Source organism: Anopheles funestus, chromosome 3RL (genome assembly GCF_943734845.2).
Source record: "Anopheles funestus chromosome 3RL, idAnoFuneDA-416_04, whole genome shotgun sequence".
NCBI classification, from domain to species: domain Eukaryota; kingdom Metazoa; phylum Arthropoda; class Insecta; order Diptera; family Culicidae; genus Anopheles; species Anopheles funestus.
In genome coordinates this window covers 1,763,106-1,786,473 of record NC_064599.1, presented here as the reverse complement: position 1 = coordinate 1,786,473, position 23,368 = coordinate 1,763,106, and the positions used below count along the sequence as shown (strand labels likewise).

At 42.4% G+C, this 23,368-nt stretch overlaps 3 protein-coding genes across 19 annotated transcripts in view; 2 read left to right on the top strand and 1 right to left on the bottom strand.

Annotated features, from left to right (window-relative positions):
- Positions 1–12,675, top strand: part of LOC125767258 (sorbin and SH3 domain-containing protein 1) — a 34,308-nt gene extending 21,633 nt beyond the window's left edge. For 10 of the 14 annotated variants that reach the window (XM_049433631.1, XM_049433629.1, XM_049433628.1 and 7 more), the window contains 6 exons: positions 469–4,617; positions 8,702–9,041; positions 9,123–9,237; positions 9,312–9,527; positions 10,997–11,217; positions 11,290–12,675. In XM_049433631.1, the coding sequence (XP_049289588.1) occupies positions 469–4,617; positions 8,702–9,041; positions 9,123–9,237; positions 9,312–9,527; positions 10,997–11,217; positions 11,290–11,458 (5,210 nt within the window). In that variant the 3' untranslated portion in view covers positions 11,459–12,675. The other 4 variants (XM_049433637.1, XM_049433639.1, XM_049433640.1 and 1 more) reach the window with 4 other exon arrangements.
- LOC125767292 (uncharacterized) overlaps positions 1–23,368 on the bottom strand; it is a 51,979-nt gene that overhangs the window by 28,072 nt on the left and 539 nt on the right. For 2 of the 3 annotated variants that reach the window (XM_049433730.1, XM_049433728.1), the window contains exon 2: positions 7,946–7,987. In XM_049433730.1, coding sequence (XP_049289687.1) covers positions 7,946–7,987 — 42 coding nt within the window. Of the gene's footprint in view, positions 1–7,945; positions 7,988–12,840; positions 13,078–23,368 lie in introns of those variants that run through there. The other variant, XM_049433729.1, reaches the window with a different exon arrangement.
- LOC125767263 (activated Cdc42 kinase-like) lies at positions 13,391–23,263 on the top strand. Of its 2 annotated transcripts, XM_049433656.1 has the most exons (9): positions 13,402–13,804; positions 14,162–14,231; positions 14,314–15,754; positions 15,835–16,143; positions 16,206–16,482; positions 16,568–16,673; positions 16,740–17,070; positions 21,068–22,663; positions 22,736–23,263. In XM_049433656.1, the coding sequence occupies exons 1-9, from the start codon at positions 13,777–13,779 to the stop codon at positions 22,931–22,933; spliced, it is 4,356 nt and encodes a 1,451-aa protein (XP_049289613.1). In that variant the 5' UTR covers positions 13,402–13,776; the 3' UTR covers positions 22,934–23,263. The 2 variants fall into 2 exon arrangements, with proteins under 2 accessions (XP_049289612.1, XP_049289613.1); XM_049433655.1 differs by lacking the exons at positions 21,068–22,663; positions 22,736–23,263 and adding an exon at positions 17,920–20,578 and having other exon boundaries at positions 13,391–13,804.

Sequence of the window (23,368 nt, the reverse complement as noted above, 5' to 3'; positions counted from 1 at the left end):
TAACAAGAGGTGGATGAGATTCTTTGCTTACATTTCATACGGTACTCTAGAACTAATCAAGATGTGTACAACACAAATGGAAACGGGATTTAAAGGTGATGTAGCACCATTGTTTTGTGGTTCTACTATTCTTTCTACACAACGCCTAAACTCGAGGTATTTTAAACACCGGCTCAACCATTAACATATTCCTACCTTCAAGAGTGGCTTGGTAAAGTGTGAAATATTCGACAGACAGAGTTGTGCGCACAGTAAAAAAAATCGAATATCGCAACCGCCTGTACCAGCATCGTGTGGATCGCAAAAGTGTGAGTGTGAAAATAGCACTGCAAACGATTCTAGTGTCGTTCCGAAGCACTTGGCTAATGTTGCACTAAAGTTATGTACAAGAAATTCCATTTATCATTAAACTATCTTTCTCGGATTGCAATTTCTGTGGATCGGCCTATCCAATCCCGTTTCTGACAGATCGTAACGAAGAAGCAATCGAGTCGGACTTATTGGTGGAAATCAAGGAAAATAATACCAGCAGCAACTCCAACATCGCTTACGCAGGACATTCCACCATATCCACTGGCGACAGTGGCAAGAATTCCCATGCATTGGAAAATATCACTTGTTATCCTATCGTTAACATCCATCGACCGTTGGACATGTTCGGATCGTTTCTCAAGGAATCTCGTACGTTCGTACCACCCGTACCACCAAGTCGTAAATCGTCGCGCAGCAACTCCACGTTGAAAATCATGTCCCAGGTGAAGACGAATACATTTAACAGACGTACGATGTTGGAGCGAACGACAACAACGACAACATCGGCAGGCAATCAGCAAGCGGGAAAGTTCCGATCCAAATCTGCTGGACCATTATCGTTTGGCGGTGCTACCTCCAGCACTGCACTCATGGCAACGTCCGCGTCGATGATGAAGGAGGAGAAAAACCAAGAAAATAATACTCGCGTTGCTTCTAAACGCTCCACCCTGGCGACTTATCGTTCAAGTTCCAGCAGCCCTACTGGACAGCAACGAAAATCAAGCCAAAGTCCAGTAGCTTTCGGTCGCGGCATCTCGAAAGAACGTACGTTTGCCGAAGAGAAAAAGCGGATCGAAGAGAAGCTGCCCAAGATTGTGTCCGTGTCAACGAGCATTTTACGCAACCCCGAACTCAAGTCACCGAATGAAGTTAAAAAAGCGCTACGCAGTTCCTATCTACCCATCGTGGGAAGAGTGGAAAGCACGGAACGATCGTCTTTGAAACGATTCTCTTCAAATGGAACGTTTCGAAGTGCATCAAGTATTTACTCATCTAACAAGAGCCTTAACAGAGTTTTGTCCCCTGCCTCGAACCACAGAAAGGAAGATAAATCCTTCAAGATTTCGGTTACATCAACATCTGCTAAAGGCAAGGATATTTCACATCAACAACTACAAAAGCGGTCACTGAATCGGAAATCCAACAACGGTCGTACCTCAACGCCAAGCATTACTATTAAAACTAGCTTCCAAAAGGCGTCGAAAGCTTTTGGACTCAAAGCGACATCCTCAAGCCAAAGTCTCGCCCGATCCTCTTCAACGTATTCAATCGAATCCACCAACTTAAAATCTCGTCGATCGCGCATTTCCTGCGTTCCGTCCAATACCGTGGCAACAACCAGAAACCATCTCCAAACACAACAAAGGCTCCTTACAGGCAGTAGTCTCGATCGGGGTTTAAAAACTTTGAGAACCAAATCGCCAACAGTCTTACATCATGCGTACGATCAGAGGATCGTTCAACAGAAGGATAATGTGCGTTCTGATGCATTTTTCCAGAGCCTTTTTCTTAGAAGATCACAACCTGCAACTAAATTAGATATCGACGAGAAGCCGGCAAGTGTACTAGAGAAGGCCCGCCTGTGGAACAATCTTACTTGCCGTTCGGAGCCTTCGCTAAAACAATCGAACTATTATCTCTCGCAAGCGAAACCTGTATCATCTTCAAAATTTAAAGCTAAGGAGAGACAACATAATTCAGAACTGTCTACAACTTACCAAACCGTCCGTGAGGTGGGCCGTGACGTGATCGAACAAGTGCACCGATTTGAATCGATGATCAAACTTACTGAAACCCAACCCGAGGATCAAAACCAATTCGGTTACGTGCGAGGACGACGAATGGAAATAGATTACAGTTTCCATGAGCGTAGTCGCAGTGAACCACCGGCGGAAACGACAACCACTACCACGACTAGTACGACTATACAGGAAGAACTGATCGGCACCGATTCGCCAAGAACGATTGTTGGTCGCCGGTGCCAGGTTGCTCAACGTACATCCCGGTCTCCTTCCTGTCGACGCATTCAATATCTCAAAGGCAAAGAAGGGCACGTGAAGAAAATAATACGAACGCGCAGTCTAAGCGGTAACACCGGACAGCGAGTGTGGTCCGAAAAATCAAAAAATGAGCTAGTTCGCAGCCGTTCGCTAAATCTTACCCAAGAACCTAGTGTTTCTCGAAGCCGCTTTCGCGAACTCAACACATTCTACAATAGTTTGGAGCGACTCGGGCAGTTGGAGCGTGTAACATCATCTTCGTCCAATGACTTACGACCCACCCGGCGCACACGAGAAGAAGAAATTATCGATTACGATCTTTGGAAGCGTGTGCGCGACCAAGAGAAAGCAGAGCGTGAGCTGAATCAGATCAAAAATAAACTCAAGCAAGATCAACGCGAAAAGGATCTGTTCTTTTTGCCACGCGATCCGGAAGACGTACGCTGGAGAAGTGATCAGGACACGGGACTTCGCAATCGTGAAAAATCGGTAGAGGATCTTAAGTGCATATTGAATGAACAGGCCCTAAGCTTTGAGGATGCAAAACTGCGCGATCTCGAAAATCGGAAAGATTATTACAAACCTCTATGGCGCGGATCGTCGGTAATTGATGTTGCTTCACATCTGGAGGAAAAGTATTCTAGCACAGGCGAGAAAAGAGACGAGCCTCAATCGCTTGACATTATCAGCAGCAACTTGCTCAGCACGCTGTCTTTTGAGCAGATGAAAAAACTAAAAAATCAGCTAAGCGAAATTTATAGCAACGGAGCGCAGAAAGATCCCACATCGGTCACACGAGTTACTTCACAAGTTCGTCAGCAGGATGAATATATTATCAACGTGCCTGAAAGAGCTAGCAAACTGGAAAGCTTACTCAAAGTACGTAGTCACTCGGTGCTTACACAGGACAAGATCAATGAAAGCCAACTTCGAACACAAGCAACCAAATTCAGCAACAAAACCGTCAATAAAACGACCAACATCTCTACAATGTTTGAAGGTAGCTCATCAAATGTAGTTGACCGTGCCGCTCTCTCGCGAACACTTTGCCAAGAATTAAAGGATAAGATCTTGGAAAAGCATCACACGCTACCATCGATCGGCAAAAAGAAGAAAAACTCTCGTCCTTCAATTCTGACTAAAGAAGAGCCCCGCTTTCTATCTTTGGAGAGTAATTTGAAGAAAGTCAGCGTAGACAAGCCCGTTCAATCGGCAAGAACCACAACACGTAAAGAAAGTGACAAGGAGTTCGAGGTGATCATACGCAAGGAACGTCCACAATCCTACTGCGATACGGAAAGCATTTCTTCAGAAACTTCAAATAAAACGGTCATTTTCCGGAGTCAATCATTGACGCATGCTGCCGACGTGCCGGTTGAAGACATCAAAACCAAGATCAAATATTTTGAAGAGAAACAAATATTAGATGAAACTCCAACGGTAACAGTTTATCATGCACGGGAAGATTCTTCACTTTCGGAGAATGAATCAGGGACGCAAAGAGATGATGGCAACAAGGTACTTGCAGCTAAGGGAGCGTGTAGTTCCATGCTAACACTTTCCCAGTCGTTCACTGATCTGAAGGATCTATTTGGCGAGAAGCGATCGGTGTCGTGTTCCGCCTACACTGCCTCCTCTTCGCAAGATTCGAAGCGTGCTTCTACACGAAAACTGTCGCCCAAACGATTTACCTTACGTTCTCGCAGTTCCACCCCGGACTATGCTACATGCATACAGACGGGTGAGGTAAAAAAAATTAAGGACAAATTCGAAAGCTTGGACGTAAACATATGGCGTCAACCGCCAGACATATCGACAAGCCCAGAGCGTCAGTATCAGAGTGATTCGGAGCTAAGTTGCCAACCGTCTGGAGAGGGCGATACGAAGACGCATGATAACTTCGGAAAACGACAATGCAAGCTTGCAACGGGATCAACGATCGTGCGCCAACTCGAATCCGGTGACGTATCCCGCATCACTCATAAGTATGAGGTACAATCTGAACGTGCCCGGAGCCGCAAGTCGCGGAAGGAACGCGTTACGTCGCCTATTCCGAAAAATCCCTTTCGTAAGGACGATCGCTTCATGCCACACATAAACGTCATAAGCAAAACAGCTTCACTTAAACGTGAAATAAAACCGACCCGCGTATCCAACACACATCACCAATCTGCCGCAACGAAACCGGCCGTATTACACTCCACACAGCTACCCAACGTAACTGCGACGACACGAAGTGCATCCACCGGCAGCTGTGCGCGTCGAAGTGCTTCCTCCGGTAGTGAAGAGTTCGAAAAGCTGAAAAGTAAGTTTGAATCAGGCGAACAACTTTCGTTGCTCGGCAAGATGTACACATCGGTGCCGGATATTCGTGAGTTGAAGGACATTTCTGGCTATTTGTCCGGGGCATGGATTGCGCACCAATTTCCCAGACCCACTGACAACGCACGCTCGCTTGCTGCACCGGATCAATCCCCTCCAGGCAGACAGATTGTTCGTAAAGGATCGGCTCCAAGTCCAGATCGGTTTCACCGCCAACACCATTCCTACCACTCGCGTCAGCTAGTGCCACCTCGTTTGCACTCGTCGTCTCCAACGCGACGATCCATCAAACAGCCAACGACGCAAAACAACAGTCATGGTAGTGATGGTGGAGATTTTCTCAAACAATTTTTCACCACCGATGGCAATACGTTCAACGATGAAAAAAGTGCCTGTGAACGGTCGAAGTCAGACCGGCGTCTTCAAGTAGAGGCACTCTGGAGGAAAATACAATCAATGACCGGCAACAGAACCACAGGAATGGGAGTACAACCTGACAAGCCGTCCGTTACATTCGAAGGTTTCGAGCTCATTTTTACCTTTTTAGCCTTAAACGTTACACTACCTCCATACACCTTCGTTGAGATGTTAGAATACCGTTGAGGAATTGGGTTGAGATTTCTGGACAAAATGTCACTCTGTTTGGACTATTATTTTTGCTGATCAACATACTGCGTACTATTAATATCACGCTACCTTAACTTTGGCCTCGCTCGCTCTCTTCCCTTTTATCTAATCCGTCGCCCCTCGAGGTTCGGCGGCACATTTACAAACTTTCCACATTCTTATCGCTCTCTGTAAATGCTTTTAACGAGCTGTTGATTGTACAGATGGACACCTCTAACTATATCTCATTCTTAATCATTATCACCGCCCATCTACCCAAAAATCAAATCAATTTTTTTGTTTCCCGTCTCGACTGCATTGTGTCTTCGATTCGTTTTGCGCATCCCTTTAGAACCGCACATCACGTTCCCTTCGCCCCCCCTGAAAGGAGCACAACCACCACCACCACCACCACCACTACCAACCCTAATTTCATCATCACCGATCGCTACCTCCGTAAACGGTGCAGGTGAGTCATGTCCGGGTTAATGCCAGCAGCAGCAGTGTGCAGCAGCAACACAAATCGATGCATACATTCAGACCATTCAAGAGCTCTATGGGGAATCTTGGCATCATCTAAGCTCATTCCAAACCTCCCAATCATAGCCACGATCAACGATCACCAATCGAACAACGAATTACACATTTTAATTACATCTTAACACAAACAAAACCAAAACAAAAAGATCATTTGCCAACCAAGCGCCATACAGCGACACCCGGCAACAGAGAAATGATGTCTTGTGCTCGGCAACCCGATTGTCTAATGGGCTCCACTGTACGACTCTTACGACTTCGCCCCACTGCGAAGGGTAATTGGTGAAAGTTAGAAGGGCTGTTGAAGGTGAAAGTAATGCACGAGGTAAACTTCGTTCAGCTGATTGCCGATGCCTTTGTGTCCAATTCGCGTAGTGTCCGCTTCCTGAAGCAGTTTTATCTTACACAGTGAATCAAAACAGGGATATTTTGATTGACGAAAGCCGATCAAGATTCAAGAGGTGGATCTATCAAGCGCATCAATTTTAGATTGTGATCGTTTGAAGCAACTTTGACTCCCTGTGATGTAGGGGGAGAGTATTAGAATGTTTACTGCAATTTGATATCCATTTCTGATGCAACATCAAACCGGGTAATGTTGAGCTTAACCCCAACATTTCTTTTAGACACGTTGGAAATGAACATGAATGAGTGCGTGAGTAACTTGAACCTAAATTAATACACGTTATCCACACATATGTTCCACGAACTGAGCCACCAGACTGAGACAGAGCAATACATAAAACACACATCAAAAGTTGGCATAAAAAGAGAGAATAGTTTTTTGAAAAAAGCCGGAGAGCCACATGCAACCGAAGCTGCGCCGGTAGTACGACGTACGTGCTAGGGCAGAGTGCCGAGAGTGGCCAGATCGCATTGCATGAAGGGTGGGGACGATTATGCGTCGCCCTGGTGTGCCTTTGTACAGGTTGCTGGCAACGATTTCGCTGCTTCAGTAACCGCTGTTCACGCGCGTAAAGGGTCGCGTCAATCGTTCAGTTGCTTTCGCCAGTGTGCGGATTCACGGTTTCACGGACGGACGCGCTTACAATTACAAAACGGATATGTTTGCAGGTTCGTGTGTTCGTACTTATCGTTCGTTGGCGGTGTTGTTTCCGGGTTTTTTGCCCGCTTAAGTGTCTGCTAGTGGTGTATAATGTTTGAAAACATTACAAAAGAATGTTGGGTATTTTACACTTTTGAATGTCTAAACTATGCGCTAACGTGTTCGGTGGTGTATGTCGTATCAAACATTTCAAACGTTCAAGTGTCAACGACGTCGAATGGCTAAGCCTACACCGCAAAAGAGACCTGAATATTTCACAATCCATAATAAGTAACTCACAACATTCGCCAACGTTCGAATTTTGTTCGTATTTTAGGTGTTTTGCTGTTTACTTTACACCACACCTAGTCTGTTGTCATGCTCGAACGTGTTGCCACGGGTGATGTAAAAATCATCGACTAAACAGACAACAAACAAAAAAAATGTGTACATACATATATTGTGCTAGTTTCTCAAGACGATATCAAGACAAACGGTATCATCGTTCGTCACACGCATGAAGGTTTTCCATCGCAAGAAGCAAGGGTTTTCTATCGAACCGTAACCCCAGCGTCATAACGTCGGGCGCAACCGTTATACGACTATCTGTTAATTGTATTGTTCTTTTTCTTTATCAACAATTCTTCACAAAGTGTAGCTATCTGAGGGATTATCAGAAACTTGTGCAAATTTTAACGGAGTGATTCGTCCAAAGTTAAAAGTTTTTTGTAACAAACATTTTTTCCCCCAAGACGAACAAATGCGTATTAGTTTTGTTATCAAAGGTGTTCAACAAAACAGAAAACGAGATCGTCGTGGTAAGTTATGAAATGGCGCAAATATGACTTGGCGCCCTTACTTGTGGAGCACGATGTAGTTGCTGAAGAGCTTTCAGTTATGGTTCATTCAATTGCTATTGCACTGTTGTAAAGCTTCTTTATAGATTTTACTTTTTTCCTTTCTGCCCAAAAACACCCCCTCAGTAGTGAGATAAAATGATTGAAGAAGAAAAACAATCTCGCACTGAATGCGATGGATTAGGTAGAAATATTACTTAACCATAAAGAGAGCGAGAGACTTTATCATCTCCAATATATTATGGACATATCGTTTTACTACCTACCTTGTAAATTAAACGTAGATTGTGCACATCTCCGCCAGCGCGCTGGAATGTTTGAAAAAAATATATCATTAAGCATGTTTTCCTTGCAATTGAAGTCATTATCTAATAACAACTAGCGATGGACATTCCAAAGCATCTTCTACAATGTTTTACCATAGACCAACGGCAGTGCAAAACTTGATCGTTGACTAATATTGCAGGGGTTACTTCTGTTGTTCGGTTTTGCAAGCTTTCTCTCGAACGAAGAAAAGTGCAAAGCTGCAACAGGAATGACAAACAAGCGAACGACACCGACAGCGGTCAAGGTACTATAAACATGGGATATTTCCCGTACAACATACCATCGCATACAGCAACGCATTGAGCTTATGCGTTACTCTGTGTGGCCACATAGTGAAAGTGTGGTATGAAACAAAACGGAATCCTTAACTTTTGATCGAGAGACGAACAACCTTAACCTTCGTCTAACACACGTTGAACGCAACGGTATTTTTAAGTTACGTTTTAATAGAATAGTGTAGCCTAATAGAAGACCTTCGTCCAAGTTATATGCCGAAAAATAAGAAACGCTTCAGCATGCTTAAACCAACACGGACGGACGATATTACGTGCAGGAAAACAAAAAAACAAGACGCCACACTAGTTTGTTATTATTATTATTTCCCACATGGTTATTATTTACCCGAGCGTACCACATTTAACTCACGTTTTTAAGTCACTTAAGCAAACACTGGACAAACAATTTGTATCTCGCAGAGTCTCCACGTCGCTACATTGAGAGCGATGTCAACATCCACTACAAAACGCCAGTCCGGTTCGAGTACAAGGATCCCATACCAGACGATGAACTGGCGTACCGTCAGGCGGAGCATATGCGCCGAGTTTACCAGGAAGAGCGCCGTCGGAAGTACATGCATGAGTTGGAAGACATGCACTCCAGGCGCCACATGGACAACATTTTGCCATCACAGAAATCTCCGATCCCGTTGAACCGGTACGATGACTTTCCGGCGGACTTGTCGGTCAAACCGCAGATTGTTCAGCAGCCGAAAACCATTGCACGAGCGTTGTACAACTTTCAGGGTCAAAGTGTACGGTACGTTTTGCGCGCTAAAGTCTCGCATGCTCTGTGCTCGGATTTATATGAGTTTTTTTTTTTTTTTGAATACTTTTGCAGAGAACTGTCTTTTCGCAAGGGCGATATTATTTACTTGAGACGCCAAATCGATAAAAATTGGTACGAAGGAGAACATAACGCAACTGTTGGCCTGCTGCCGGCAAATTACATCGAGGTATTAGAAACCACTGTACAATATATGATGCATTTTTAGTGCTCTTTTACTAATACGCGGAACCATCATCTCAGATTCTTTCCAGAGACAACGTAAATGTTAGACCGTTACCCAAAAAGCCCTCTCGGGAAGGAAAGGCCCGGGCAAAGTTTAATTTTACAGCCCAAACTACCGTCGAGCTCTCACTGCTAAAGGGTGAACTGGTTACGCTTACCAGACGGGTGGACGACAATTGGTTCGAAGGCAAAATAGGGAACAAGAAAGGAATTTTTCCAGTATCATACGTGGAGGTAAGTGACAAAAAGGAGTTGCTGTAATTAGTGTTGGGTCAAGTAGCTCTTTTGCAAGAGCGGAGCGCACCGCTCTCGCTCTCTAAAGTGTGCGGTGCGCTTCAGGTAGCTCCACACGGAGCGCTGCACACAGGAGCGATTGTGCGATGCGCTCCCAGGAGCGAAGTTTCGCACCACAAGGAACGCTGCACGCAGGAGCGATTCCTGCGATACAGCTACCTCTTTTTCGCGTGGGGTGCGGGAGCTCGCACAATAAGATGACCGGAGCGATTGAAATTTTCAAATTTTTAGATTTTTTTGATTTTTTTCATTATTTTTTACCTTTTTTTTAATTTAAAGCATTGTTTGAGTGAAAAGGAACTAATTGCAACAATTTCGCATTAAAATAAAACAATTTTTTAAATTTTGCTAATTTGCTCAAAAAAATGGCAAGGGGTACCCCTTATGAAATTTTCGAGTTAAAAATATTTTTTTTTTTTTGTTATTTTTTATTCTTTTCTTCTTTTAAAACATTATTTGAATGAAAAGAAACTTATTGCAACTAATTCGCATTAAAATATATCAATTTTTTACATTTTGCTAAATTACTCAAAAAATGGTATGGAATTTGTTTCCTCGAATAACTTCTGGCACAGACAGCTGAGAGCATGGCCGTCCAAGAAGAAAATGTAGCCATTGATGCCATCTAGCGACCACAGGCAAAGATTGGCGATCCGTTGGATACCAACCGAGTTATAGGCAAACTTTGGTACAAAAATGAGGAAAATTTTACATTTTCTCAAACAGGGTATGGAACTTGGTTCCTCGAATAACTTCTGCCACAGACATCTGAGGGCATGGCCGTCGAAGAAGAAAATGTAGCCATTGATGCCATCTAGCGACCACAGGCAAAGATTGGCGATCCGTTGGATACCGACCGAGTTATAGGCAAAACTTGGTGCAAAAATGAGCCTTGGAGATTGGTAAATTTATAGATTTTTTTGATTTTTTTCATTATTTTTTATCTTTTTTTAATTTAGAGCATTGTTTAAGTGAAAAGGAACTTAATGCAACAATTTCGCATTAAAATAAAAAAAAATTAAAATTTTGCTAAATTTCTAAAAAAAATGGCAAGGGGTACCCCTTATGAAATTTTCGAGTTAAAAATATTTTTTTAACTTTTTTGTTATTTTTTATGCTTTTCTTCTTTTAAAGCATTATTTGAGTGTAAAGAAACTTATTTCAACCAATTGGCATTAAAATAAATCATTTTTTAAAATTTTGCAAAATTACTCAAAAAAAGCTAAGTCTATAGCCTTAGAAAATGTTCAAATGGGAGCGCATTGCACAATCGCTCCTGTGAATAGCGCTCCGTACGGAGCTACCTCTTTTTGATTGAGGTACCTCTTTCGCTCTTGACCCAACACTAGCTGTAATGTTACTCCCTATATGTACACTAACTTTTCGTTCCATTCTTCCTTCACCGCTAGATACTGACCGACATTGATGGCGAGGAGAGCTACGACATCGAACCTATTGCCAGCAGACCTCAGTCCGCCCTTGGAGTAACAAGTGAATCTTCACGAGCACTCACAACGCACTACGACAATTCGCACACTAACGGCCGTATTTCGCCCGGCATCGTGCGAGAAACGAAGACGATACAGAAAACGGAAGTACTGCACGTGGACACCTCAAACGAACCAATATCGTAAGTGTACGGCAGACACTTGACCATCAAGTGTGGGCGATTTTTCATCAATTATAATTATTCGTCTCGCAGCTATCGAGCACTGTATAACTACAAACCACAAAACACCGACGAACTGGAGCTGCTCGAAGGGGATGTCGTTTATGTGTTAGAGAAATGTGATGATGGTTGGTACGTGGGCACATCAGCACGTTCGGGATGCTTCGGAACGTTCCCGGGCAATTACGTGACCAAACTATGAGTCCACGGAGCCTGTAGGCGCTTAAACTTCCCAGCCAGCATCCGGCACACGGTGACATTGCGGATTTAAAGTTACGCGTCAAACGAAACAACCCAGAAGATTAAGGCGTATACTTGGGCCACTTAAGTGTTAGTAATGTGTTAACATGGCATCTCACACCAAATGAAAACAACAACAAATGAAAGCAAACGCACCCTTGCCAACAATTAACGTACATTTGTGATGCAACAAAGAGTAATACCAAAAAAAACACAACAAACAAAAACAACTAATCTTATCACGGTAGTGTCTTGCTAGTCATAGTCGTATCTACTATTTTTAGAACAAACGAAAAGCTGTCGATCGCGCGTTCAAAATATTTCCTACTGTAAAGCGCAAACAGAGCAGCACAAACATTCATCGTTTGAGGTTTGGAGGCTTTTGGTCAACTCTAGAATTATTTGCTTACTTCAAATGACAATAGCGCATTCGAACGATCGTTGACCGAGCCCGAAACCAATCGTCAAAAATTTTAGTAGAACACAAGTGCCTTCACGCAAGCAATTACGAGCCCATTATTGTTGGTGTACAACAAACTATTGGAGTAAACAGCTAAAATGCAAAATTCGAACGGCCTTAGGAACTCAATTTCATAGCAAAAGATTTCGATTACACCAATGAAAATTTGTTTAACGACCAACAAAAGTACCTTGATTGTCGTTGTCCTTCGATTAAGTTAATCCAACGTAAAATACTATCAACTACTAACATCATGAACTGATAGAAAGTATCGTTTCATGTTTGTCTTTTTCAATGGAAAGTAGGAAATATTAGATCCAAACGTACACTGACTCTGATAATGATACAGAAATGAGCAATATTGCGCCCTTCTTTACAGTGCATTAACACAGTTGACAATGGTTAGTTATTTTTACATGAACCTGGTTCTTTGAATGTCTCGTAATGTCTGAATGTTGCATGATCATCAAGGATCAATCCAATCACTAACCTCTAACAGCTGGTGTGATGTGTAAAATTTCACTCCCATCACACCATTACTATCGATAACACAATACGGTTGATTAGCGCAGAACCCACATTCGGATACTTAACCATTTTTCTTCATTTGATATTCACGATTTATTCAAAGTGTACCTTACTTGGTAGGCTCTAACGACACGTAACTGTTTGTTAATTGAAGTGGTTCAATAATAAATAAAATACAAACAACTACTAAACGGAAGTCTTTGTATGCAACCAAGCGTCAGCATCATCCAAACGCGCAAGCCTTCTACTAGGCCTGATAAGCAAGTATTATAAGTAAGTATATGCGATATGTAAGTGCGATATGTTTAGAAGAGCAAAATCATGATCGTAATGTTACAAAACATGCTACTACTTACGGCAATTTACAGTTTCTTTCGCCATTTCAGGAAAACAGAACGCGCACACTAGGTAGTAGCTAGATTGGTTTTGATAGCATAGCACTTCACTTGCAAGATAGTATTATTATTATTTTTATCAAAATAATGAATTCTCTGCTTTATTGAATGTAGCACTATATTAGAAACGTTGAAAAACTTCTGGGAGTTAAACATTTCAAATCAATTTAAACACTTTCCCGTCCCGGTTGAAATAAGCGTACGTCAAACACAACTATTTTTTTTTCTCCTACAAATGTTATGTCAACAATGTCCATCATCGCTGGAAGAGCAGGTTATGCAGCAACGATTGTTTTGACGTTTTTCTCATTGCTTTTGACGTTTTGCTGCCTTCATATTGTTGATAAAATCATTTTCCCAATATTCAGTTTGCTTCTAAATTGTGAAATTATTAAATATGTATCGAATTATTCAATGCAAATAACTCTAGCCATGCATGGAAAGGTTTCACATCTGTATTATCTATCATTCGGGCAATTGCACAAAACAGTGTGAAATGTACTGTTGCGTTATGGTGGCTTGCCAGGTTCTTATTCCAACCTGCCGTTTTAGAGTGTTTAAAATAGCCGTCGTCCTAAATATAACTCCCGTGTTCTTGTGCAGTGGAGTTCTTGAAAGCATAAAAACGTGAAAATTGTACAACGGAGAGTGATGTGTAAACGATGAATTAATCGGGAATTATTGAAAGAAATCGGTGAATGTGTTGCTTGCATTCGCTTTTGGAATGCAAGCGCTGGTATCGTTGTACGACTGACTGCAACCCACCCTCCCTTAAACTCAATGAACCTGCAGAAAAAGTTTAATGATTTGGGCGAGACGTCTTAATATCACGATACATGATCAACTGGGAGCATAATACAACACCGTAGCATATAAAAGAACGTAATTGGCGTAGAAATGATGTGGAATCCGACAGCAACCATGGGTAAGTAATGGGAAATAGCCGAATATATCAACTCTAATAGTTGTAACTAATTGTGCAGTAATCAAATGATAGTTTACACAAACGTTTTCTATTCATTACCAGTAATATTAGAACACACTGTTAGTATGAGTGGTAATCGATATTGCACTGTTTGGTTTGGTTGACTCCTCATCTTTATCTACGAACTACACCTATAAGAAAGTTGATAGCAAAACAAATCACAGCGAATCACACCTTTTTTTACAAACAAACAAACAATTCTATTCCCAAAAGCAAGCACACAAATACCATATCAGCTTGCAAAAGTGTCCAGCGATTTGCCCTTCCGTTCTAATGCATTCCATTCATTCATTCCAGAGCCGAAAGTTCCGGATTTGTATGAGTTTTTGGCAGAGGCCGAATTGCAGCAGTATTACAACTCTTTGAAGTAAGTTTACATCACGGAAAATCATCGCACCATTTAGGCATTCAACTAATATATCTGTCTTTCTGCTTCACCACACTACCAGAAACGAACTAAAGATAACCAACGTTACACATCTGAAGTATGCGACTGATGAGGATTTGCGGCAAGTAAGCGGATTATCCCGACCGGAAATCAGACGACTGCGGAAGTTTTACGAAAAGTATTACCCGCATGGATATCTAAACAAGATCCGCCGTTTGCTGCAAACTCCGCGTAAAGATGAAAACAGTGCCAACAGTCCGACCTCCGGTGTTGAACCGATTAAAGTGTGTCCCTCGCCGAGCAAGATACCGAACAACAAACATATCATTCCACCCGACGCGATTTGCGTAAACAAGCAGCTGGGCACGGGTGAGTTCGGCATCGTGCAACAGGGCGTGTGGACCAACGGTTCCGAAAGAATACAGGTAGCTATAAAATGCCTTTGCCGTGAGCGTATGCAGTCCAACCCGATGGAGTTTCTAAAGGAGGCGGCAATGATGCACTCTATCGAACATGAAAATATAGTACGCCTGTACGGCGTAGTGCTCGATACGGAATCACTAATGCTTGTGACTGAACTAGCGCATCTGCGCTCACTTTTGGAGTGCCTCAAAGACCCGGGTCTACGGGTGAGCTTTCTCACCGTACCCACGCTGTGTGAGTTTTCTTCTCAAATTTGTAACGGAATGATGTATTTGGAAAACAAACGCTTCATACACCGTGATTTGGCAGCTAGGAACATTCTTGTGTTCAGTAAGAACAAAGTAAAAATTTCCGACTTTGGTTTGTCTCGGGCGCTCGGTGTCGGAAAGGACTACTATCAGACGAACTTCAACGTTAATCTCAAGCTACCGATTGCGTGGTGTGCCCCGGAATGTATTAACTTTCTGCGTTTCACCCACGCATCGGACGTATGGGCGTACGGGGTCTGTCTGTGGGAAATATTCTCCTACGGCTTTCAACCATGGGCCGCATTAACCGGGCACCAGATTCTGGAAGCCATCGACGAACCTCACTACCAGCGGTTGGAGAAACCCGAATGCTGCCCAAAGGAATATTATGCTCTGATGTTGAAATGCTGGCAACATGATGCCTTGAAGCGGCCCAAGTTTAATGAGATTTTTTCAATGCTTCCCGACATTAAACCGGAGCAGCTTAAGACAATCGTTGCATTCAGCGAACCAAAAAAGGATTATCTCATGTATCGGCAAGGAGAAATTATAACCGTTTTGGATAAGAATAACAATGCGCCATACTGGAAAGGTGTCTTGAATTCCGGCAAAACGGGCCTCTTTAATCCTGCCAATACCGTCGCATACCTGGACAGCTTGCCTTCGTCAGTGAATCGGGACAGTTTGTGTAGAACGGCGGAAAGATCTAGCAAGCGCAAAATACGCACCGATATGATCTCACGGCCGCAAAACGATCTGAAACACACTGGACACGTCGGTATCGACGGCGTTTCTTTTGGAGACGTTGCCTTTCTCTCGAGCCCACAAAACGTAAGCCATCCTACGAACGAATACCTAGAGGAAAGTGTTCACACATAATAAACACATTCAACTGTTTGTCTTTCGTACAGCTTCCACGCCAAATTGTGACACCGTACAAGCCTTCTGAGGATCTGGAACAAACTCCATTACTCCTTCCCCCAACACCAACCAGCCCAGACTCTATACAGACTGCTAGTGGCTACTTTTCGGAAACGCTCCAGCTTGCTGGTCATCAATCATTTATAAACGCAGGCGAAAATAGCCATCATATTATCGACCACGGCAGTGGTAACACCGTGGAAAGCATGACGACTAGTGCATTTGATTTTCGCAACAGTGGTTTTAAGGACTCAAATCCATTCATCAATGCAGAAGACAATGGAGATCACGCTGCGATTGTAAGTTATTGTTACTGATGGCTCTGTTCGGTGTAAGCCTCGAACATCTTTCTACATTATAGGTCACCACCGCATCAAGGGATGGACAAAATCAGCACGAGTATCATGAAATCTCAGATGATGATATGGTCACGGAGAAAGTTTTTGATCAAGGACCTTCTTTGATGGACGAAATGGAACACGTGTTCAAATCTATGAGTACGATCTCGGAACAGGGTGTACCGCTGTCACCTGATGCCGAAAACACAAACATGCGCAACGAGCTCGCAGAACTTTCCTCAAAGATGAGCCGTAAAAACAGTTCCTCTGCTAGCTCAGGAACGATTGGCAACAAAAGCGGTAAATAGAGGAGAAAACAATGCAGCACCAGTTCATCGCAAAGCGTTGTTGAGATGTTTATTCTCTCTCTATGTTCTTTTTATAGGAAGCAGATCAAAGGCCAAAAAAACAAGCACAGTAAAACCAATATCGATGAAAGATGAGAAACTGTTAAATCAAGTGATAGAAATGGCCAACGAAATAAGTGCCAAGTGAGTTAAGCTACGCATGCCCACGTTGTTGTAAACCATTATTAATTCATAACTTAACTTTTCCAGATCCATGACTGACCTAGTAACAGATGCTAACCATCAAACGTCGAGCCCGAAAAGAAAATTTAGCTTCCGGTTCCCTCATATCCACAACGTAGTCGGAGGTGACGGTTTACGTGGATCTTCGCATAGTAATATTGCTGGCAATCAATCGAACGTTTCTGGTTTGAACACTGGAAGCTCTTCTCATGCGGGACGTGGTTTGATACAGGATAAAGAACACGGCGTACTGTCTGGCTCTGGACAACATCATCCACACAGCTCGAATACGCTGGCGAACTCATATCGAGAAAAACGCAACTTCTCCCAGGAAGTGAACAATGTGCCAGATTTACAGGTATACTATCACCCTAACATGTTCATAAAATATCATTCTTGCATGCACCGATGAATTCCCGATGATTTAGCATCATTTCATCAACATCCCCATACAAATATGTACGTCCATAGCCATCCTGTCGTCTGTCATTTCCAATTCGACTTCTTCTCAATCGGTTTAAGATTGGTCCCCCAAATATATGCGATTAAGTTATTGTGTTATTGTTCAAAATTAATTTTCTTTTCTTTTTCGCATGTTCATCACTATCTCTGTTGCCTTTCCATTTACATCATTGCAATTTGGAACATGTTTTACTTTCCGGCTTGTACTGTGTACTGGTTTAACAACTCTTCTCCTCTATCCTTTAATTGCATATTATCTGTATTTATGTTTTCATATCCATATGTGATTATTCATCTAATTTTACAACCTACATCTGCATCACCATTTTCTCAAACAAACCATATTATGTTGAAACACGTTATTCACACATTTTGATCAAATTATAACAATATTCACCTCGGTAACACTACACAGTTCATAGACGAGCTCGATGACGCCATCGATTTGTGAACTGTTACCATATACGCAAATAGAAATAACAACAAATCCTTCTATTATTTTTTATTTTTTGCTTTTGTTTTTCATATTCAACATAATTTTCTCTTGTTATCCCTATCGCGTACTCTTAAACACACGTACTAACTTACTACATATACACACACTACTAAAATATTTGAATTTCGGCAATGGTGTGTTATTCCTCTACGGATTGGTTTGTTATTTCGTTACGATTTGTTTTATCTGCTATATAACCGATTACTAAAATTTGGATTATTATCAAACTCGTTGGGTTGTCTGAAACAGCGCTACCGTTCTCTAACGGGCATAGAACGTTGCCAGTATAGTGATATCAAAATACCACTGTTCGATAAGGAAACGTCCGATTTTTGTTTTAAAAAATCTCGTGAACTGTTAAGCAAGCAACCGTTTCATATCACGAACGACATTTCCTCGTGCACGTCCAAGCTTAACGGTAGTAAAACGCTCGACAAAAAGACACGTGATTTGATCGGTGAAAATTTGCTCGACATCGAAAAAACTCTTAACGCGCTGAACTTAGATTTTCTTCAGACATATCACGAACTGGAAAAGGCAGATTCGGCCGAAACGCTTTTCGTCGAATGTTATTCTTCCATGATGTGCTCCTCATCATCACCATTTCAGAAAAGTCCACCATCAGGTTCACTGATAAGAAATTCTTCGATTGAACTGTCGAATTCACGCCCAAATTGCACCTTGAACGAAAAGGGTTCATCCGGATCATCGTCGCTCGCTAGCAAAAGTCCGCCAGCTATTAATTTAGGTGCAAATGGTGGAAGCATTCCGACCGGCGCCACTGTTAACCGGTGCTATTCCGAATTAAATGGAACGTCACCAAAACCGACAATGCAACAGGATCACAACAACAAATACGGCATTCGTGATTTTAAATTTCGTTCATTTGATGCTCGACCCAAGGAACGGTCCGATTACTATAACTTCAAAAACGAATACCTCTCGGAGCTGACGCGCAAGCAACAGAGTCAGGTGTTGGGTTCGGCTTCGGTTTTGCAGCAAACAGCTGCTTCCGGTAGCAAGCAACAGCAACAGCATAAGATCAGTCAGTTGTACCAAATATATAACACTCCAATGCAGGGTCGAAAATACGAAGATAATTTATCTCCAGTTACTAAGACACCCTCATCCTCGGTGCGACAGCGTTCCTTATCTTTTACGGAAAACTACGAATTTAAGCCCTCGGTTACATCCAAAAGTGGTACCATCGTAAAACCACAGAATGAATCTCAACAAACGACGGTGCCAGCGGTTGTATCGCGCAATGTAATTACTTACAAACCAAGAAGCATACGCGCTAGGAATTTGCGACGGCTTAGCTACAATCCTATAAACATGGTCGACAGCTCGTCGTCCAGCAGTGAGAGCGAATTCGATCGCAATTTAGTTCATTCCGAATGCGACATACGATCGCGGCTTCATACAACGGCTTCACGTCGACGAAGACACCAGTACATGACGCGAAAGTCAAATAGCAATAGCGCAAGCAGCCAGGATAAGCTGTACGGTTCAAATGCAAGCATCAAAAGTGCTCCACAGTATAATTACCACAGCGATCGTCGTCAGTACTATAATCATTTTCAGCATCCTTCTTATAATTATGCAGACGATTTTGGGGCAGGAGACAATGACGAAGAGGACGAAAGCATTTATGACTTCAGTTTGCGTCATGCTCGCTTACAATCAGACGGTAAAGCAACTACATCCACGCATAATCTACCGACGAGCACGGGCACAGTGACAACTGCGTCTACAGCTTCGTCTGGCATGATTCCGGCTACTTCACCGCCGGGTCCAGTGCCGCTAGTTGGGGGCAGTAAATTTGTCGTACCCGAACCAACTAACTATACAAACAAAGCTCTAGAAAGAGAATATCTCTACTCAGAGTTTGACGTAACGAAACTGACCGGTAAAAGCCCGACTACGCAAAGTTACTTTCCGACGGGAACTACTGTAGGGCCAGGACAACAACAAGATCCCCAACCGACCGTGATACCGGTGACGGCAAAAACAACCCCATCAACCCCAAATGCAGGCAAGACCGCCGGCACACTTGCCGCACATTTACAAGCTCAACCGCAGCCCGGTTTTCAGTGGCCAGAGAAAATTCATGGTGCAGTTGTTAAACACAACGATATGCTTTGGAGACAGCAAAGCGTCGTACAACAGCAACCGGTAACGATTTTCAAGGGTGTTGGACAGAACGAAAAGCACTACTCTAGTGATACGTCGTCTACTGAAACGGACTCGATCGATTTCCATCGTCCAGTTGAGTGTATACCCATCATGCCTCCCTCTCCAGCCCCATGAGCTTAGGGAGAGGATAAAATAATGAAGATCGGAGATCATCTGAAATGGTAATTGTGGGTTGTGGATTTTCTCAAACTTTCGCACAATTCAGTTGCGTTTAGAATTGCTCTCAATCAAAAATAATAATTAAACAGTAAGATTATTATACAGTGCATCAGAATTCAGAACTCAGTGGACCGTAATTCAGTTCCATCATTTCGGCATCCAAAGTATGTTCATGGAAAATGCCAATACTTACATTGTACTAGATGACATTGTGCAATTATGTATTACAATGCCACACGAATGACTTACAACGTACTCTAATTGATAGTTAAGAATACTGCAACTTCAAGAAATTATGTGCAAAAATGAAGCACTATCTAATGGTAGTAAAGTACTTTAATTAAATACTTATCAACTGGTAACATGTGTGTGTATGTGTAGCACTGATATTTGGATTTGGCAAGGAACTTTCTCACTTGATCATGAAGTAACTCAGTTTTGTACATAAACGTATCAACTCCCTTGCAGTATGTTTAACGGCAAATAAAATATACCAAACGAGACAATGCAACTATCTTTCCAATTATACATGGAGGCGCACGCCCTTTGTAATGGCATGGATAATTTTTCTTAATGCGCGCTTTAAATACTTAACATTTATGACGGTGTCGTTACACACATGACGACCATGGATCATGCAATAGAAATGGAAAACGTGGACGAGAAAATCAGTGTCTTCATTATCCTCTACGAGTGATAATAATTTGCTTTTGTTACAAATTTCTATCCCGTTCGAAATATTCGTAGCGCTGTTGTAAGGTATCACAATGAAGAAATCAACTAACTCACACGTGTTTAATTTGAAAATTTGGTTTAAACTAGCAGGTTAACTAAAAAAAAAGAACATACTAACATGTGTAATGCTCAGTATTTTGAGATTGATTCAGATACTTTCGTTATTGATTGTTATGTTTGCGTTTGTATATTATTTCGTTCATTTTTCTTTAATTTGTTTTCTTTTGCTTTTTTGTTTCTTCGTTTTCTTTTCACCCGTTTGCTTTTGGCATCCTTTCCCCCTTTTTCCTCGTTACCCTGTTTGCAGAGCACAATTACTGAAGAGGCACGAATAGCGTACAACAGTCTCGTAGAAAACCCTTGTACATCTGGTGCCAGTAGCAGCATGGCCAGTGGTACCGGTCTGGGAGCTGTTGGCTTTACATGTTCCACCTTGCCACGGGCCAAACTCACCAACTCTCTTACGCTTGCAACCGCGAGTTTCCGGTTTAAAGACATCGATTGCTGTTCTCCGCCGTCAGAGCCCGCTCCGAAATCCCCGGAAAAGGCTGATCTTCTACTCGTTGAAGGATCGTCAAGCAATGTTACTAATGGTGAAACAAATCCACTCGCTATCATGAGGAACAAAAACTTTGCCATTGTATCACGATCCAAGCATAAGGCCAATAGCCAGCAGCTGTCATGGGACGAGCAGTCAGATATGGCAGCATCGTCAAATCAAGCAGAAAGTCCCAGCTACCTGATTAATCCGGAATATACGTACAACAACGCGTTGACAATTACACCGACCGATCGTGCTGGGGAAGTTGCAATGAAATGCGCCACAGATGGGACAGATGAATCATCCAATAATCCCATTCCTTTGCCTCCACGTGACCGAAACAAAACTATCCCAGTCAATCAGAAGCGGCACGTCAGAAAGTATCCGCTTATCATACCTGCAGCTGGTGTGCAACGTACGTTGAATAAAGTCACGCAAATAACACCCGTTGAAGAGAAGACTGATGTATTCGCTATCACGGATACCGCTGAATCGACGCACACAAACGAAATCCAAGCCCAGCGAAACGATTTCGACGATTGTTGCAATTTGGACACAAAAGTATTACACAAATCAGTAGAATCGATCAAGCTGAACGAAATCGAAGAATCTCTCACGGATTTGCCTTTGAATCCATCCGATCAATCCGCGCACAAGAAAGGATACAGCAAGGAATTTCTTGAAAATAATTTCCCCACCGTTTCCAACTCCTTCACGATAGGATGCGCCGAAGGGATTGACAGTAAAGCGTCCCAAAGTCAGCATTCAGCTTCTTTATCGAACACGACAACGCTACCCGCCACTATACCGGCAGCCAGTGCTATTCTAACACGCCGGCGAACTACGAGCGATGCTGGCGTTCTGGCCACATTGTCACAACGACGACAGCCCCCGTTGTCACTCCCACCAGTCTCACTCTCTTTAGCAACAGCGCAGGCGGAACTGCGCGATCCAACCTACGAAAATTTGGACATTTTCCAAACGCACAACAATTTTTGCATCGATACAGCATCGCTGCACTGTGAATCCATACTGGAAAATGATGCAGATACCTGCCCTATAGGTCGCGGAACTGGTACCGTTACAGTCGATATGGTTGATGGATTCAAAGCTACGGGTCTGTTTGACAGTGTTAACAGTAACGATACACTTCGTATGGCGGAAAAGCAACAACCGGCAATGAAAAGTGTTGAAAATGACCAGAGCGATTGCAGTCAGTCACAAACCGATGGTAAATTACAAAAATCGATGAACTTCGTCAGCTGTGAAGATTTGCTCGAGTTTGCCGAGAAGCCAAAAGGGCGAGCCCGAGGACTCGAATCCGATGAAGTAAGAATTATGTCGAAGGTGCTTGGTAAAAAGGTAATTATCATCAGATCTGCTCAGAAGAACATTGTTCTGATGGATAATATTCTGTTTACATTTTTTTTTCAGCCTTCTCCCGCACAATGTTTGCTGACTTTGGAGTTCATTGACTGGGATATACATAAGGCAATCAAGCTATGCAAATTACAATCCATTCTTGAAACGTTTAACCTTTCGCTACAGGAATGCAATGATGCACTACAAATGTACGATTGGGATCTGCATACAACGGCCCTCAAATTAAAGGGTGGCAACGGCTCTAGATGAAACTTCCCGCATATATGATAACAACGCACAAAATACTCTTTCTACAAGATACTTTACTATCGAAATTTACTCACGAAATCTGTTTTATTCCTGAGTAGATCATTTAAGGTAAAATGTTGCGAGCAATTGAAAATATCCTTTTTTTATGTTTATGCTAATATAGGCCATACTTCAGTTACAAACTCATGTACAATATATTTGAATAAATATACAAAACCATTGTACTAACTCTCTAATACCATTTTGAATGTTATATCCTTTTTCTATATTGAAAATTAATCCTAAATGATCGATATGATGAGGATGGTTTCCACGGATAAAAACAAAATTAATAAAAATTGGAACACTTTGTATAACCTTAATTGTTATCTACTTATATGAAAACCAAAAAATACTGGATTTGAGAAATTATGCAAGCCCAAAGGGGTATTAGGA

What these genes read in the sequence shown, in the direction of transcription:
- LOC125767263 (XM_049433655.1), top strand. Translation starts at nt 13,777, where the DNA reads ATGATGTGGAATCCGACAGCAACCATGG. An exon ending in CAGTATTACAACTCTTTGAA is followed by an intron (nt 14,232 to 14,313) that starts GTAAGTTTACAT and finishes CCACACTACCAG; the next exon opens with AAACGAACTAAAGATAACCA. An exon ending in ATGGAGATCACGCTGCGATT is followed by an intron (nt 16,144 to 16,205) that starts GTAAGTTATTGT and finishes TCTACATTATAG; the next exon opens with GTCACCACCGCATCAAGGGA.